General features: G+C 37.9%; 2 protein-coding genes across 3 annotated transcripts in view; both read right to left on the reverse strand.

The window, feature by feature from the left end:
• HIGD1A (HIG1 hypoxia inducible domain family member 1A) overlaps nucleotides 1-20,076 on the reverse strand; it is a 1,051,097-nt gene that overhangs the window by 739,975 nt on the left and 291,046 nt on the right. The gene's annotated exons all lie outside the window — the stretch shown is intronic.
• ANO10 (anoctamin 10) overlaps nucleotides 1-20,076 on the reverse strand; it is a 240,035-nt gene that overhangs the window by 170,121 nt on the left and 49,838 nt on the right. For both annotated transcript variants that reach the window (XM_050780384.1, XM_050780385.1), the window contains exons 10-11: nucleotides 19,862-20,053; nucleotides 13,844-13,972 (exon numbers count right to left, since the gene is read on the reverse strand). In XM_050780384.1, the coding sequence (XP_050636341.1) occupies nucleotides 13,844-13,972; nucleotides 19,862-20,053 (321 nt within the window). The remainder of the gene's footprint in view (nucleotides 1-13,843; nucleotides 13,973-19,861; nucleotides 20,054-20,076) is intronic.

Raw genomic sequence — 20,076 nt, forward strand, 5'->3', positions numbered from 1 at the left:
TGTTAGCCAGGATGGTCTTGATCTCTTGACCTCGTGATCCACCTGCTTCAGCCTCCCAAAGTTCTGGGATTACAGGCATGAGCCACCACGCCCAGCCTCCTAGACATTCTTAAGGTAGGAAGCAGTATGTTGATTTACATTTTAGCATAAGCTCCTTATCTTACTGTGAACTACTAACAGTTCTCAGACCAGCACAGTGTGTGCCACAGTTAGAGTAGCACTCTGAGTATATAAATGATGGTAAATTTTAGTAACACAGTGACAAAGAGAACAGGGGGAAAATCCTGACAATCCAAATTCCATTAATCTCAGCTACTGTGTAAACGAGTAACTATGATATCAGTTGATAAAGGCTTTAAAGATTAAGTCTCTTTAAGTCTTCCCAAAGACTTTAAAGATTATAAAACTCTTTCTCTTGAAGAGGAATGAGTAAGCAGGACTTGGTACTCTAGTTTTGAAAGGCTGTTGTCCCTTATTTTAAAGCATAAAAACCGTAAGATAAGTACTGACAAATGTTTGTTATCCAACTGATAAATTAACTTTCACTTGGACCATAATCACATACTTTGTAGTCTTTTGTATTTTAAAAACGCTTCTTCCGCTTAAACTCTTAAAAAGTTCTTGGCTTAGGGTACTTTGTAGATTATTTAAACATTCCTGATAAAAGTAAAACGCAAAAGTAAATTTAACATTCCAAGTTGCTTAAAATGCTTCCTTTAATTTGAAATTATTTCTTTAAAAAGTACCAAATACAAACTTTATATTTATTAATGACTCCACTGATATCAACCTTGATCCTTCACTCATCAGAGCACTAGAATTCTCAATCACTCCCAGTGTGCCACCTCCTATTGCCCTTCTGCAAATCCTGCTGATTCTAGAAGCACATGAATACCCTGCGCCCTCAAAAGGGTTAGCAGCAGTGGCATATTACTTTTCACACAGTCATTTGCATTTACGGACATGACCTACATTTTGAAAGAGTGTTAAAACATAAAACAATAGATAATTTTTGTTCTTAAGTTTGATCAGTGAATTCTCAAATGTATGAGAATGATGCCTCACCTCATTAATTTCCTCTCATCAGCAAAACAATACTCAAGATGAGCAGCTCCTTTTACGGTAAAATGGAGTTGGGGGCTCAAAGAAAGAAAAGCATAAAAGCCCTGTTCTTTTGTTCCTTTCAGCAACATGCCTAAACATTCAATTATAAAATCTTATTTGGATTTTGAAAGGAGCCATTTACTATATAAAATCAAATTTTAGATTAGCTGGTTTTAGGTTGTTTTTTTCTTAATTAATCTTGAAAAAGAAAAAAAGCCTACTTTTTTCATCTTGTAAACATGTCCTAAGCCACAAAAGATTTTCTAAAGCATTTTTTCAGTAAGTTTTTATACATTCTAAAATTTACCTTTTAACTTAGAAAATCACTCATCTTGGTGTATAGCACTTTCAGTTTTAATAAATGCACCCAGCTGCGAAACCATCACCATAATCAAGATACAGAACAATTTCATCACTCAAAAAAAAAAAAAAAATGCCCTTACCTCTCACCTTACTCTTAATTCTTGGCAACCATCCTCAGTTAAGTTTTAATGTCCAAATGTAGACTAGATGCATATTACAGCAATCTCCAGGGCAAATTTAATAGCAAAGAGAAGACAATGCCAAGAATTCTACCTGTCATCTTGCTCATATGTCCTTCCTACACACTCAGTGGGGAAGAGGCTTATAGGCTGTGGAAGAATATCATTGATCTATCAGAGAGCTCCTCTTTCCTTGGGTTTCCTTTTCTACAACTGACCAGCATGAAAGAATATCAACAAACTGTATTCTTTCTGCTCATATCCCACCTCCTTTTTGCTGTGAAATATTCCCTCAACCTGAGTTCCTTGTGCACCAATGACCACATCACAGGCTTAATTATTAGCACAGATGGTGCCAATTAGTTCTGTGTGAAGTACTGAAATGGAAAGGATAATAGAAGCATTACATGCTTCCTAAAAATGGTCACAGCTGGGGCCCACTGACAGCTTGGGGTCAACCATATCTTTACATTCTGCAGCTCACCTTCCACCTCCTGTTCCATCCACCAGAGGAGAACCATGATCTCGGAGCAGGCATACTTTATAAAACACACACACACACACACACACACACACACACACGTAACTAATATATGTCAGATAGGAAGAAATTTTCTTAGAAAGTAACCAGTATTCAAAAACCTTTCCTTTCCATTCATTGTTCTTAACATCCTTAGAAATAGTCCATTTCAATAACATAACATAATGAGACTGGGAACACATTTTATTAATTAGGAGGAAATTATAGTAGTAATATTAACATCTTACATTTGTAAGCACCCTGGAGTCCACAAAGCACCCTCACATAGTTTCTAATTTAATTCATTCTTAGCAACATGGCACCTCAGGGGACTACAAAAGAAACTAAAGACTCTCTGAAGCTTTTAAGCTACAGACTAAAAAGGGTCGGGGGACAGAAGTAACAAGACAAAAGAACAATTACAACATATCAAAATAACTATAAACATTAAGATCTGCCAAAATTTATACCTTTTCACCAAACCCTAAATACATAAACGTCTATGATACTAAAAACTGAGAGTTACGCCTGGCCCTATTTTTGATGTAAAATTTCAGTATTAAAAAACAGCTAAGTGTTTCTAAAAGTGAAATTTGACCTAGGGTACTAACACAGCATTTTGAGTTTGGAGTATTGTTAATGTGGGAAACCATTCCTAAAGAAAATGGGTTACTGAACAGGGTCTACACATTGACAAATATGAATTTAAGGACAGCGTTTTAACTGAGGGAAAAAAATAAGAAAAGAGGTATCAAAAATGGTACTGAAATGATACTGCTTGTGAGTCCAGCTCTTCCAAGAGATGTGTGATTTATCTTCTTTGTATCTCCAGCAATGACCAGAAATTCAGAAACCATTTTTTAAACTGAAATAAAACAAGTTATGTGAAAATACAGAAGGATACCTTAAAGAACAGGTTAACAACAATTACTGTGGCAGCTTTGTAATTCTGGCAGAAGAAAAAAACTAACGATGGCAGGCATAAAGAACTAGGATCTAACCAACAGGACTGAAGAAATGGAAAAAATGAGGTGAATTTGAGAACAATCAAGAGGAAAAGCTGAGGCAGACTCCAGCTGCTCTTTTGGACTTGAGGGTGGTTGGACCAGAGACAGGAGAGGCTAGATGCAGAGAGGGATGCAGGATGGAGCATGGCCTGCTGTCTACACACACAGGGGCAGGCGCTTCATAGACTAGAACTGTTTCAGCTTCCTCAACCCAATGAAGAGGCTGCTCCTGGTAAGGAGAGGATTGGAAGTTCAATCTCACAATAAGAAGATACAGTAAATTCATTCTGCAATGTATTCATTTTTAGAGATCATTGGAATGGCCAAGTAGAATTTATGTAAGTGAATGAAAATGAATACTTCAGTCATGACTTTGAAAGTGTTTTTAAAAAAACCATCATTTTGGAATAAAATGTAAATGGGCTACAAAGTTTTCATCATGACCTTAGAGCCCTCCTTCAGTTTCCCCATCCATTACCTCTTATCCTCCCATTCATACTCTCCGCTCTCCCTAACAAAACCTACAGTCTCTTATTTCACCCCTCCTGCTCCCTCCTGGTACTGGAGCTGCCCCCACATTCCACTTTTTCAAGGGGTCCCCCGCCACAGAGCCACCTCAAATGTATTTCCATTAGATTTGAGACTGCTCAACACACAACTCAATATTGTAAAGAACAGCGGTTTCTTATGTGCTGCAAGTCTATTTTCAACTTTCTAAAGCAACACTTGCTTTCTACCCTAGAAAAAAAATGAAACCAAACATGCTTTTTTACCTCCCCATTAAAAAGGATAGGAAGTCAGAGAAAGAGGGTCAGTTTGACTCTGGATTGGTTCAGGCACCTGAAAGGAAAGTTAACTGACATGCAAGAATGAGGTTAGCAGTCAGGTCCAAGAGGAGGGTGACGCACCTAGCAGGTCTGTTGTTAAAAGTGGGAAGCACAGGCTGGAGTGCAGTAGGAGATAGCAGAGGGAGCAGGTAATTGACAGAAGTCTTGAAAGCACGAAATGAGAGGAGGCAAGAGGAACAGTCCTCGAAGATGAATAACCCAAATCAGTTTTTTGTTTGTGGATATCTGAAGTATTTACATTTGAATATGGATACATATGATGTTCTGTGATTTCACTTTAAAGAAAATAATGATGCCAGACTTTGAAATTATGGCTTAAGAATACAGAGAAGCTGTTGAATTTTCTAATTCTTATCTCCTTTCAGACAATTCTTTTCTGAAAACAACTCTATTCTGAATGTAAAACGATCTCTTGCAGAGGTGTGAGACTTGCCTTTTCCTAAACTTTTCTTAGGCAAGAAACAGGTTAGGTTAACCACTGTAAGACCTTAAAAAATTGCAATGTAATCTGCAAAAACTGGATATTATCTAAGTCATATTTAAACAGATTATGCATTAACCATCAATTCCAAGGGCATTGGGTTTTTCAACAAAACAAGTATTTCCCATTAATTGACAAACTTAAAATCCTAATTTAGCACTCCCAAGGAACAGAAGAAGCCCATTTAGATGACACAATTGGGGCCAATAATTCCTTTGTTAATCAAAACAGCTAAAATGAAGAATCACACAAAATGCATATATTCATTTCGTTTCAGCAAACATTAAATGTACACTAATTTGCAAATCTTTTGCTTTAGAGCTAGGGCCCTTCCTCTGAGTAGAATCCAGTGATGGACTGTCTCACTGTCTGACATGCCTAAATAACACCTATAAGACAATGTCTAAGATGCCCAGGTTTGTTTTCTTTAAAGGAGAGTGAAAACTTAAAGACACTTGTGAAGCAATGTAAAAACAGAATCTGGAAGCTGCCCATATTCTGACGATTTTTTCCCCAATCTTTTATAATTGTCTCATCTTTATTCAATCTGATAGCAATTTGTCTTCATGAAGTCTTTCCAAAGGTTTTCATAGAAATGATGGCTCTATTTTAGCACACACTTTTCATCATTCTCCATTCCATTTCATTAAATTATGCCAATTACAGTAACTAGAATACCACACATAAACAGATTTGGGAACAAAATACCTCTCGGTGAGCCATAAACTCAGTAACTGGACATCTTCCCCATCATCCTCACACCAATGCCTGCTCAGCAGGCTGACAGAGCCTGCACTAGTCAGGGCACTGTTAGGAGGGAAAGGAGAGAGCTGCGTCAAAAGGGGAAGGAGGTGAAGAAAGAGGCCTCCTATTGTACTGAAATGTATCTCTTGGATAGTTCTGTCTGTGAGCATTCCTAAAGCCAGGGATGTATCTTAGTAATGCCTAGCATATTTTAAGCACATAATAAATATGTATTCCATGTAAGCATTTGATTTCACTCTCTAATTATTCCCACAACATTAGGACAACACAGAGCAATGTTTCATCTAGATAAAAGCTAAAGAGCCCATGGAAAGACTAGTAAATTCCAAGATTATCACAGGAATAAAGGAAGCAAGAGGAGGAAGAAAAAACCCAGTTCCACAATTCTATTCAAAAGTATCCTAATCCAAAAATAAAAAAACAACCCAACTCATGCTCAACAATGGGAAATGGTGACCAGATTAATAACTTAGTTGGTTGTGGGCTCCTTCCTCGGCTAAGTTTTTAAACTGAATTCTCAGAACTTAATCAAACCTTTCAATTAGGTGAAGCAACTTCTATGAGAACAGATTGTTTTTCAGAAACAATGACAATAATAGCTAACAAAACTAAACACTTAATCTTGCCAGGCACTGTACTAAATACACTGCATGCATTTATTCATTTAATCCTAAGTTTGTAGAAGCAGGTACTCATTCAAAGACACAGAGCTAGTCAGTGGTATAGCCAGGATTTGAACCCAGAACCCATGTTCTCAACCACTGTACCATACTGCCCAATATAGTTTGCCTTTTCTTATAAATGATATCATTTTAATATTTTACCTAAGGGTTTTCTTAGTATACTTCTCAAAGGTACATTATCAAAGTCCTTATAATTATAAATTAATTTTTAAGTAATTGGCACTAACTATATGTTCACTGAATAAAAAAAACTATATATGACTCATTCATTCATTAATAAACATTTAACAAGCAGTTACTTAATCACTTGAAAACAAAGAGTTAAAGTAACTCTACTGAGTGACACGGGAGAGAACTGAAACAAATACTCAGAAGTCAGAATCAGCAGGTCTTGATGAGGGATGAATGAGAGGGAGGGAGGGCTAGGCTGAGGCGTGGAAGCAAGATCAGCAGAGAGAAGAAAACAGCCACACCACAGATAGAAGGTACATAAGAGAGGGAGATAAACATGTAAGCAGCAAACTGTAACACAGACGGAACCAATGCAATGTTACGATGGACAGCCTGGCCCAGGACAACAAATCTAGAGCCAACAGAGACACACGAACTAATTGCTGAAAGAGAAACTCATTAACAATGGTGGTGCTATAAACTGTTATCAATTTTCCACTTCCTCCTCTGCATCGAACATGGTGCCTGACACTTCTAGTGTACACTACCAATGTCTCCATTTTATATCCAAGGAAACTGAGACTCAAAGATTAAAAGGAAATGCTGGGATTCTAATTCAGCTACCACCAGACTTTGACACCCCAAGCTACCTCTATGCTGTGACAGTGCCTGCTTAAACAAATAATGATGAAAATGATAATAAAGATAACAAAAGTTTCATTCTGATACTGAAGTGGTTAGAACTGCAGCTCACATCCCCTGTGCCTTGACCAAGTACTCAGCTCTGTGTTTGGCATTTACATATACAACCTCATCTATGCCTCACCTTGTGAGAGTGGTAACAAGACCTGCAAATTAGTAAGCACCTCCTCAATACCAGACACATAATCAGAGTTACACATGTGTCGTTTCTACTCTTTAGAGCACTCATGCAAGGGAGGCTGCACTGGCCTCACTCTGCAGTCAAGGAAATGGGCTCACAAGACAAGGTGATACACTAATAGGCAGTATAGGGATAGAAACTACATTTGTATAGTTTCAAATATCTACAAATCTCTCTCCTCTCCCTCTGTTTCTCCCTCTCTCTCTCTCTCCCCCCCCTCCCTCCCTCCCTCCCTCTCTCTTAGTTGAGAGAGTGGAAGAACACATGTGTGACAAAATGTTCAAAATTAGTGAATCCTGATAAAGAATATATAGGAATTATCTGTATAATGCTTGCAACTTTCAAATCTGAAACTAGGAAAATAAGCCTGTGAGTCAGGGCACAAAAGAATCTGGAAAGGCTCAGTTCATTCTCAGAGGATACCTCTGGTATTACAGATTAGACTCAATTCTGCTTCTTTTCTTTTCCTTTTTTCTTTTTTTTTTTTTTTTTTTGAGATGGAGTCTTGCTCTGTCGCCCAGGCTGGAGTGTCGTGGCGTGATCTCGGCTTACTGCCAGCTCCGCCTCCCAGGTTCACGACATTCTTCTGCCTCAGCCTCCTGAGTAGCTGGGACTACAGGAGTCTGCCACAGTGCCCACTAATTTTTTGTCTTTTCAGTAGAGACGGGGTTTCCCCGTGTTAGCCAGAATGGTTTCGATCTCCTGACTTCGTGATCTGCCCGCTTTGGCCTCCCAGAGTGCTGGGATTACAGGCGTGAGCCATCATGCCCGGCCTTAATTCTGCTTCTAAGCAGCTGCTGGTAGAGGGAGAGGGGGTGCCACATGAAAACTTATTTTTAAAAGGAAACTGCAATTAAATGACATTTTTTAAACCACCAATTAAACATGCATGGTACTAGCAAGCTTGGTGGTCACCAGGCCCTAAACATCAGAAATGCAGTATAACTTCTGGAGTGAGTAGTTAACTCATTTTCAGCTTAGAAAAAGAACAGATTTTAGTAGGTAAATTGTTAAGTGTTCAACATATCTGATAGCTACATCTTGCCAATTTTAGAATTAAAAGAAAATTGTCAATTCATTTATTACTAAAATGAAGTATTAGCTAAGATTTGATATTTTGAGGATATCAGGCCATTTCCATTTTTTAGAAATTGTAGACATATGTAATTCTGCAAGTAAAGTAGTAATTTTTTGCTAAAAATTACATCAAAAAAGTAAACTAAGTTTGCCTCAAAAGAAAGGATGATAATTACTTAAGGGAAACTATTTGAGTATTGATTTAATCTTGAGGGCTGAACTTTATGACACCGCCAATATTTATTTTTAACAAACAAAAAATGGCATTTTCATATGTTTTCATCTATTACATTGGTAGGTTATTCTCTGGTTCAGTCCATAAACATTTCTTTAACTATTCTGCAAATAAAAGTAGTATTCAAGTGTCATTAATTTTTAAAGGCAACACTAGATGGCAGTAAATACACAAAAGTTGTGACAGACATGACAGTTCTCAGAATACAGTAGTGATCATTTTTGCCTTTACTCAATTTCATCAGTACTAAATCAAGCTTTAAAAAAAATGAAGAATCAGGGCTAGGTGTGGTGGTTCACACCTGTAATCCCAGCACTTTGGGAGGCTGAAGCAGGCAGATCACTTGAGGTCAGGAGTTTGAGATCAGCCTGGCCAAAATGGTGAAACCCTGTCTCTACTAAAAATACAAATATTAGCCAAGCATGGTGGTGTGCACCTGTAATCCCAGCTACTTGGAAGGCTGAGCCACGAGAATTGCTTGAACCCAGGAGGCAGAGGATGCAGTGAGCCAAGATCGTGCCACTGCACTCCAGCCTGGGTGACAGAGCAAGACTCTGTCGGAAAGCAAAAAACAAACAAAAAAAAAAACAGAAGAAGAAGAATCGGAAACCTACATAAAAAATAAAGTGAACTGGCTTTGGAAATATGATCCAGAAAGCAATAGAAACTATCAATTCATCCAATTTTAAATTCTGAGAACATTAACACTCAACATCAACTTTATAAAACTGTTACATTTTCTAAGTCGTGTTTGTTCTGTTAACAAATTCTAATCATGTAAGTGTATCTGGATATTTATTTGGTTAATTAATTTGGAGAAAAAAAGCATCTTAAATTGCTTTTTCCATCAAGACGTTAAAAATTTATGAGGATTTTTATGTATTTATAGATTATGGCATTTTTTGAGTTAGTAAAATTTCTGTTCTTATAGGGACCATGAATAAACATATGAAAGTATAGTATGCTGCTAATTTAATATGCTACTAGCAAAACTTTTTTAAATCAATAAGAACATTATGTAGACTCCAGTAAAAAATTCTATTTTTTTTTTTTTTTAGACAGAGTCTCACTCTGTCACCCAGGCTGGAGCGCAGTGGCACAGTCTCACCTTACCACAACCTCTGCCTCCTGGGTTCAAGTGATTCCCCTGCCTCAGCCTCCCAAGTAGCTGGGATTACAGGCACGCACCATCACACCCGGCTAATTTTTGTATTTTTAGTAGAGATGGTGTTTCACCATATTGACCAGGCTGGCCTCGAACTTCTGACCTCAGGTGATCTGCCCACCTCAGCCTCCCAAAGTGCTGAGATTACAGGCATGAGCCACCACATCCGGCCCCACTGATAGTTTTGATGAACATTCTGTAACATTCTTTTTTTCCAGCTTTACAGAGGTATAACTGACAAATAAAAATTGAATATATTTAAGTTACACAACATATTTTGAAATATGTATATCCTGTGAAATGATTAGCAAAATTAATCTAATTATCCTATCTATCACCTCACAGTTACCTTGTAAAATTCAGAATTAGAATTTCAACACGATTTTACAAACTTAATGGTAGCAAACCAAAAATTTGTATTTTCTATTCTATTTGCAAATGTTACACTTTTTGGATTCATTACAAGACCAGATGGCATTCAGCTGAGGTCTCAGCAACATTAGAATAAAATTGGTAAATTTCTAATTTTTTGGCTATTTCAAACAGCTTGAGCTTTGTTTTGTCCTGACACACAAAATTTTCTATTGAGAAACCAAAGCTAGGGCCCTCTCAAATGTATGAAAGTCAATAAGGTATAAACAAAACAAATCTTCAAATACACACTGTGGCAGAAAGAGAGGACCCATCTGTGCCAATATAATCCAACTTCTGATCAATAGTTAACATTTTAAAATATCATAAAATAAATAGCCATAGCTTACTGCAAGCACAATGACACAAATACACACTGAAACAGCCAAAACAATCTTGAAAAAGAAAAACAAAGTTAGTAGTCTCACACCGCCTGACTTCAAAACATACTACAAAGCTACGGAAATCAAGAGTATGGCACTGGCATAAAAACAGAAACACTGACCAATGGAATCAAGAGCCCAGAAATAAACTCCGCATATACAGTCAAATGATTTTGCAAACTTTCCATACACAGTCAAATTATTTTCAACAAGGGTGCCAAGACCACTCACTCATTAGGGAAAAGACGACCTTTTCAACAAATAGTACTGGGAAAACGACATCCACATGCAAAAGAAATACAACTTACAAAAACAACCAAATGAAAATTATAGAGCTGAAAAATGCAGTGGTAGAAATTTTTTTTAAAAAACACCTCAGTATATGGGCTCAATAGTAGTGTGGACATACAGAAGATGTTGAAACAGTGAACTTGAAAATACATCAACAGAATTCACCTAATGTGAATAACAGAAAACAGACTGACAAAAATTGAACAGAGCCTTAGGGACCTGTGGGAAAATACAAAAGACCCAAGATTATATCAAAATCCCAGGAGAAGGGAGAGAGTGGGGCTGAAAGAGTACTTGAAGAAATAATGGCTATAAAGTTCCTTAATTTGGTTAAAGACAAAAACTCACAGATCTAAGAAGCTGAGCATGCCCCAAACGGAATAAACCCCCAAGAAGCTACACTAAGACCCATTATGATTAAACTTTCAAAAATTAAAGATACAGGGAAAAAAATCTTGAAAGCAGCCAGAGAAAAAAGGACCCATTAACTACAGGCAAACACCAATTAGAATGATATATTTCTCATCCGAAACCATGGAGACTAGAAGGAAGTACCAAAATGTTTTTCATGTGCTGAAAGAAAAAGATCATCATCCATGAATTCTATGTCCAGCAAAACTATACTTAAGAATGAAAGAGAAAAAAAGTTTTCAGATGAAGAAAAAAATTAAAGAGAATTTGTTGCTAGCAGACTGACCCTTTAAAAATCGGCTAACAAAAGTTATTAGAACAGAAGAGAAACAAAGAACAAAATTATCACAAACTATTATAGATGGCTTAAAACAGCAGGACTGTATTGTCTCACAGTCTGGAGGCTAGAAGTCCAAAATCAAGATGTTGGCAGGAATAGGATCCCCCTAAAACCTGGAGGGAGCCTTCCTTGATGCTTCCTGGCTTCTTCCGAGCCTTCCTTGATGCTTCTTACTTTGCCAGTTTAGACAATGACAATCGGGAAGGGGAACATCACACACCGGGGCCTATCATGGGGAGGGGGGAGGGGGGAGGGATTGCATTGGGAGTTCTCCTGATGTAAATGACGAGTTGATGGGTGCTGACGAGTTGATGGTTGCAGCACACCAACATGGCACAAGTATACATATGTAACAAACCTGCACGTTATGCACATGTACCCTGGAACTCAAAGTATAATAATAATAATAATTTTTTAAAAATTCAAAAAAAATAATAAAAAAATAAAGGTAAAAAAAAAAACAGCTGTTTTTACACAATGTGAAGAGACAATAAATAAATAAATAAGAGGAGGCATAATGGTTAGAACCTAGAGGGTAACAGCCAAGTATCCCTAGAATGTGCAGATTAAGTGAATCCATGAGGATTAGACTAGCAAAACCATCCTGTAACACGTGAGACTAGCCACCTGCAGAACAGTATTATAGGCCAGTAAGTCTCCCGAATTAAGTAAGAACCAGGCCCTCAATATGTGATTAAGGTATCTCTAAATACAAAAGAAAACAGTAGGCTAATCAATGGTAATATACGGAGTCAGCCAGGAATCTAGGGAAAGTGAGGGCAAAAATCAAGAAGTGGACTATAATGAGCTCATCCAGCATTGCTCAGAAGCTAGCGATGGACACCAAGAGCTGGTTCATGAGAGAGCTCTGCTCTGTGTGGAAGCAGGGATGGTTTTCAGGTTTTCTACATCTTTTAAGATATTACACTACTCCTGCTCTTGTTCTAAATTTACCAAGAAATCTTCTAATAACCAATCCACCTTCACTGGAACATCCACTGTTACGGTATTGGTAAAGTATCTTTTTATTGTAAATTAACCACCTGGATTTCTGGTCAATCCCTTGTAAGTTTCATGAGTTTTAAGTCTCAGTCAGTCCCAAAAGCCTTTAATTAACTCTGAGTGTACTGGCAAAGACAAATTTTTAGATCTGTGAAGTTAAGTGCCATATTCTAAATCAGGAAGGCGCACTACAAGCCCAGCCAACTGGTCTCTCCCTGTCAAAGGTAACTCTGTCTTGTTTTCTCACTTCCACAGGTCATAAATCAGCCTTGCAAATAGCTCTCCAAAATTCTATTCAACTTACAAAATTCAAAATAGACCTACTTGTATCTGTCAGGGCCATTCTCTTTTCCCTCCCACTCACTGCTGTCTAAAATCATTCTCCAAAATGCATATTCCACATATAGCATCTATCATGAACACAGATTCCTACCAAATACAATAAGAGCAAAAAAGAGCAAAGCAGAATATATTTCTTTAGCCAACACTGGAAATGTGCAAGTTCATGATTTCCTTTCCTCTGGTCAGCCCTGAGTCCTAAGGCCTTAAGTATATGAAACACCATTCAGAATCCTCCTAAGTTCTGCTTTTATAGAGTTCCATAACTGTTCTGTTTTTAAAATATCTAAAAATGAAAGGTGGTCACAATATTCTTGACAACTATAATTACAAGCAACAAAAAAATTCCTACAAATTATTCCATTTACATTTGGTTAGTGCTTAATTTCCAAGATGTTACAGTGATCCATATTCTGAAACATGATAAAAGAAAAACCTAAAAAGAGCACAGACAGCCTACTTGTGCTTTGCATGTGAAATTATGTATCGTCCTACCAATTACATTTTGAAGTTTGAGAGTGTTTCACAATGAATTTCACACCTGTAGCAAATGAGACTTAAGTCATTATCAAAAAGCATTTCTTAGGATTTATTTGCTTAAGAAAGTAGAACTGTCTTTTCTCTAAAATAGACTAAAAATACATATTAAATGTATAGAATTTGATTTTGAATAGGATTTTTTTTTAAGCGACAGTGTCTCGCTCTGTTAACCAGGCTGGAGTGCAGTGGTGCCATCAAAGCTCACTATAACTGTGAACTCTAGGGCTCAATCAATCCTCCTGCCTCAGCCTCCCAAATAGGTAGGACTACAAGAATGAACCAACACATCAGGTACCAAATTACATCAGGTAATTTTTAAATTTTTTGTGAAGACAGGGTCTTATGATGTTGCCCAGGTCTTGAACTCCTGGCCTCATGTCATTCTGTCTTGGCCTGGGTGCTGGGATTACAAACATGAGCCATGGTGCCTGACCCTCAAATAGGATTTACCTACTTAGCACTGGGCAGACCAGCATAATAGTGGAAATGTCACTTCCTGTTTGCATTAGGGTGACAGTTTTTCATACTTGGGCAATAACCATAAATACAAAGCCTGATTCTTCTATTACTTGAACCGTTTTTGCTTTCTTACCAGTAAATCCATATTGCTCAATTGTCAGCCATGGACAGCCCAAGACAGCACTGCTTTGGAATAGAGAAACGTGATATGGATGCTGCTTAAAAGAAGTTTAAATCTTTACTTACCTCCACTGCCACTACAATCAAAATGAGGTCTGCTTTTGACTCTGGAAAGATTGCATTCACTTGTGGTGACATTCCAATCAGAGCACAGTTAGTGACCACAGATATAACACTCATCGTTTCAAAAGCCAACTAAAAGAAAAAAGAACGGAAATTAAAAATTGCAATGACTGCTTCCATATTTCCTCATCCTTTTTCATATTATCTAAAAATCAAGGAAAATGTCTTACCCTAGTTCTAAACATTCCAAGTACATTTTAAACTTTTTTCTCTGTCATGGTATGATTTTTTTTAGCTGAAAAAAGCCATACTGTTAGGCAGTATTTTAGACACTTTTGGCATGAATATCCCAAAGCAGTATGTTCTATCTTCCTAATTGGAGGCAGCCCTGGACCTGAATTGGGAATACTGTTAAAGTTACTCTACTCACATCTAAGGGGAATCTAAAGTAGGGCTGCCAGGGAAAAATGTTTCACATTAAAAAACAGGTAACATTTCAAACAGAACTTATGTTGTGAAACCATACTTTTACTTTGACATCACACACCACATCTGACTCAGCTATAACCAGCTTTACAATCAAGGCACCAGTGATAAATGGTGACCCTTTCCTAGCATCATTTAGCAAATCAAATGTAGAACTTTAGAAAAATATAGATGCTAGGCCCCACTGAGACATACTAGACAAACTGGTCCAGCATCCCCAGAAGGAGACTTTGGTGCATACTGCAAAGGATGGATGGAGAAATGTTGTGACCATTGCTCTTTTTTTCTTTAATATAAAGCATATGGTGATCACTACTTAATAATTTACCCACTAATTCCAAGAAACACACGTACTATTAGAAACATTAATTTTAAAAGAAGCAAAACAAAAGATGACTGAATCCAAACTTAATACGAATACATCTTGTCCCATGAAGAACTTCTGCCATCTTACAATTTAGAAATCTTTTGTGTAGTCTGATTATTTTTCCACAGTTTTCTTCATAAGAAATCTAAGACTGTCTTTAGTTTAAAATTTCTATTTACTTACTTTTGATTATATTCACATAGCTTAAAAATCAAAAATTCTAAGTACATAGTGAAGAGTGTCTTGTTCCCTTCTCCCCTTTTCTTCCACTTCCCAGCTCCCATTCCCCCTAGAAGATAACCACTATTTGCAGTTTCTTATGTATTCTTCCAGACACTTTTATGCAAAACAAGCAAACTTGAACATATACACTCTTTCCTATTCCCTGTCAGGTCCCTTGCTTTGGTCATTTAAAGTGTCTTGAGGGACTTTCTGTGTCAATACTAAAAGAGCTCCCTCATTCTTTGCCACATCTGCTTCAGCATTTTATTACACGGACGTTATCAGAATTTATGTAACCATTTTCTTACTGGTGGGCATTTAGTTGCTATTACAAACAATGCTACAATTGGTGATCTTATAAGAACATCATTTAACAAATGTGGAAAGAGGCTAAATTCTGGAGAGTGAAATGGCTGAGTCAAAGGGGATATCCATTTGTAATTTTGATAGATAATACGAAGCTGCACTGCATGGGTTGACCAGCTCATGCTTCCACCAGCAGCATATGACAGTGCCTGGCTTCCTGAACTTGCAGTATGTTTGTAACTAAACTTTCAGGTTTTTAAAAAATCACCTATATTGAGTTATAATTTATATACAATAAACTGCATGCATTTAAAGTATATACTTCATCACATTTCGATAGGTGTATTTACCTGTGAAACCACCAGCACCACAAACAAGACACAGGACATTTCCATTTCCCCCAAAAGATTCCTCATGACCCTTGCAATTCAGCCCTCTCTTTACACCTGGGTCCAAGCAAAATATGATCTGCTTTTTGTCAAGATAGATTTGTTTGCATATTCCAAAAATCAGATATAACTAAAATCATACAGTATACATTCTTTTGTGTCTGCTTCTTTCAAGCAGCATAATGATTCAGTGATTGATCCATGTTTTATGTATCACTATTTCATTTCTTTTTTATTGAGCAGGGTTCCATTTTATAAATATGTCAAAATTTTTGTTATCCGTTTGCCTACTGGTGGCAAGTCGGGTTGTTTCCAGTTTGGGGTTACTGTGAATAAAGTTGCTATGAACATTCCTGTGCAGTCTTTGTATGAACATATCCATTCATTTCTCCTGGTCATCTATTAATATTTCCCCTTTCAGTTCAAGTTTTTTTTCCCCCACGTATTTTGAAACTCTGTTCTTTGGTACATACACATTTAAGATTGCTATGTCTTCCTGGTAATTTGACACTTTTATCATAGAATGGTCCTCTCTGGCAATTTTTGCTCAGATGTCTACTTTATCTGACACTAATATAGTCATTCCTTCTTTCTTTTAATATTTCCATATACATCTTTTTCTATTCTTTTACTTTCAACCCACCTAAATCATATTTGACTTGAGATTCTTAAAGACAGCATATACTTCAGTCATGTGTTTTAATCCACTCTCCCAATCTCTGTCTTTAATTGTTGTCTGACCATTTACAAGTAACGTATTTATCGATATGTTAGGATGTACGGCTGGTCATTTCCTTGTTTTCTGTTTGTTCCCTGTTTTTCATTTCTCTGCTTTCTTTTTCCTGTCTTACTGTGGTTTACTTGAACATTGTTTAGAATTCCATTTTGGTTTATCTATAATGTTCCTCAGTATACCTTTTGTGTAATGTTTTCAGTGGTTGCTCTAGGTATTACATATCCATAACTTACCACATTCTACTTGTGTCATCATTTATCAGTTTCAGTGAAGCACAGAAACCTTACCTCCCTCTACCATCCTTTATTTATAATATACTTGTCTTGACACAGGGGAAAGAATCAGACAGTGTATCTTGTCTACATAGGCTGGGTGTAGTGGCTCATGCCTGTAATCCTAGCACTTTGGAAGGCCAAGGTGGTAGGATCATTTGAGGCCAGAAGTTTAAGACCAACCTGGTCAATACAGTGGGAGCCCATGTCTACAAAAAATAAATAAAACATTTTTTTCTACATATATTTAGAATCATTGGACAGTATTATAAGTTTTGCTTCAACCATCAAACATAACATAGAAAACTCAGTAAGAGAAGAAAAGTCTATTTTGTTTACTAATATTTTTGGTTACCATGTTTTTTCTTCCTCAGGTTCCCAGATTTCTTCCTTTATAATTCCTTAGTTAAGAGAACTTCCTATAGCTATTCTCTTAGGCTAGGTCTACTGGCAACAAATTCTCTTAGTTCGCTCTCATCTGAAAGTGTCTTGCTTCTTCCTTCATTTCTGAAAAATATTATCTCTGGGGAGATATATATATATATATATATATATATATATAAAAAACACACATACTTTTTTTATTTTTTGAGATGGAGTTTTGCTCTTGTCATCCAGGCTGGAGTGCAATGGTGTGATCCCAGCTCACTGCAACCTACGGCTCACTGCAACTTCCGCCTTCCAGGTTCAAGCAATTCTCCTGCCTCGGCCTCTCAAGTAGCTGGGATTACAAGCACCTGCAACCACAGCCAGCTAATTTTTGTATTTTTGGTAGAGATGGGGTTTCACCATGTTGGTCAGGCTGGTCTCAAACTTCTGACCTCAGGTGATCCACCTGCCTCAGTCTCCCAAAGAGCTGGGATTACAGGCGTGAGCCACCGCACCCAGCCAGGATTCTATATTGACAACTCTTAAAGGACCTGAAAAATATTTTGCCACTTTCTTTTGGCCTCCATGGTTTCCAATAAGAAATTGGCTGTCATTCTAATTGTTTTTCCCCTATAGGTGAGATGTTATTTCTCTTTTGATGCTCTTGAAATGCTGTCTTTAGCTTTCAAGTGTTTATGATGTGTGTTGGCAAGGATTTCTTTGTTTTATATTGTTTGAGGTTCACAATGCTTCTTAATTCTGCAGTTTTGGGTCTCTTGCCGCATTTAAAAAGTTCTTAGCCATTATTTACTCAAGTACTTTTTGGGCCCCTCCCTCCTTCTTCTCTCCTTCTGTAACTTCGGTGACATGAATGTGAGCTCTTTTTTATACCCACAGAGGTCCCTGAGGTTATGTTTGTTCTTACAGAATATTTTCTCTCTGTTGTTCAGCCTGGATAATTTCCCTCTTTTTATTTTTGAGACGGAGTCTCTCACTGTTGCTCGGGCTGGAGTGCAGTGGTGCGATCCAGCTCACTTCAACCTCTGCCTCCCAGGTTTAAGTGATTCTCCTGCCTCAGCCTCCCAAGTAGCTGGGATTATAAGTGCCCGCTACCACACCCAGCTAATTTTTTTTTGAGATGGAGTCTCGCACTGTTGCTCGGGCTGGAGTGCAGTGGCGCGATCCAGCTCACTTCAACCTCTGCCTCCCAGGTTTAAGCGATTCTCCTGCCTCAGCCTCCCAAGTATCTGGGATATAAGTGCCCACCACCAGGCCCAGCTAATTTTTTGTATTTTTAGTAGAGATGGGGTTTCACCATGTTGGCCAGGCTGGTCTTGAACTCCTGACCTCGTGATCTGCCTGCTTTGGCCTCCCAAAGTGCTGGGATTACAGGCGTGAGCCACAGCACCCAGCTGATAATTTCTTTTATTCTATTTTCCAGTTTCTGATTATTTCCTCTGTCCCTTCCATTCTGCTGTTGCATTCATTCAGTGTGCTTTTTATTTCAGTTATGGTATTTGTCACTTCTAAAATATCAATGCGATTCTCTTTTATATCTTCCATCTCTTTGCTGAGACATCCACATCTAAAAGGGGTCTGTTTTTTCATTTGTTTCAGATATGGTCATAATTACTCATTAAAACTTTTATATAAGGCTGTTTTAAAATCTCTGTCCAATATTTCTAACCTGTGTCATCTTGGTAGTGTCATCTGCTGACTGTCTTTTCTCATTAAGCTTGATTTCTTCCTGGTTCTTTCTATGATGAGTGATTTTTCTTTTTCTTTTTTTTTTTTTTTTTTTTTTTGAGATGGAGTGTCGCTCTGTCACCCAAGCTGGAGTGCAATGGTGCGGTCTCAGCTCACTGCAACCTCTTCCTCTCGGGTTCAAGTGATTCTTCTGCCTCAGCCTCCTGAGTAGCTGGGATTACAGGCACCCAGCAGCATGCCAGGCTAATTTTTTTATTTTTAGTAGAGATGGGGTTTCACCATGTTGGCCAGGCTGGTCTCAAACTCCTAACCTCAGGTGATCCGCCTGCCTCAACCTCCCAAAGTGCTGCGATTACAGGTGTGAGCCACCACACCCAGTCTGATCAGTGATTTTTTAAATAGAAACCTGGACATGTTAGGAGAGGTAAGATTCTAAATCTTATTTAAACCTTCTGTTTTAGTTGATTTCTCTGACACCATTCCAGCAAGGGAAGAGGGGATAACGCCTTACTACTATCAGGTAGAGGTAGAAGTCCAGGTTCCCCCTGTAGAAACTACTGGCACCCAGCGGGGATTCCTCATTATTGCTGGACAAGGATGGGTGCTCTGGCTTCCCACCAGACCTCTACAGATTCTTCCTTCAGGGAGAGAAGGACAGGTGCCTCATATATGTTCCCATGTGGCCTCCACTGTGCAGGGTTGTGGTGGAAACTCCTTATATTCCACTAGGCTTCCTCTGAGACCACCCCAGGACTAGAAAACTAGACTAGCAGAAACTAAAAAAGGAGTCTATTACTGCCAGATAGGAGCAGAAGTCTAGGCTCCCCATGTGGCTTCCACTGACACTGTAGCAGGGAGGGTCTCATTAATACTGGCTGAGATGAAGTCTCAGCTGGCTACTCTCCCAGAAGATAGTCAGAGTTTCACATCTAAAAGGGGTCTTAGAAATTATATTTATCTCGCCTAACCCCCAATTTTAAAAACAAGAAAAGTGAAGCTAGACAAAGTTAATGGTTATCTAAGGCCACACAGCTAGTTTGTAACAAAACAAACAAACTCAGTTTTCCTAAATCTCTCTGTAGGGCTTACTTTTTTAATTTTTTCTCCCTGTCAGAACACCTCATATTTTTATTTTTTAAAGGAATAATTATTTTCTCAAACAATTACCTGCCACACACCAATACTGGCTGAAGGTTCTGAGAACGGACGTTTGAAGACCCTGCACATTTTTAAGGCATCTGAATTGACTTCAGTGAAGTTATTTAACACAGCAAAGGCAGCTGCTAATGGGTAAACACAGGAGAAAAGGCTCACATAACCAAACTGCAGGAATAATTCCAAGTAATCATCAAAGGTGCCCTGAAAATATAAACAAGCATGCA

The sequence above is a fragment of the Macaca thibetana genome, chromosome 2 (assembly GCF_024542745.1).
Source record: "Macaca thibetana thibetana isolate TM-01 chromosome 2, ASM2454274v1, whole genome shotgun sequence".
Lineage (NCBI taxonomy): Eukaryota > Metazoa > Chordata > Mammalia > Primates > Cercopithecidae > Macaca > Macaca thibetana.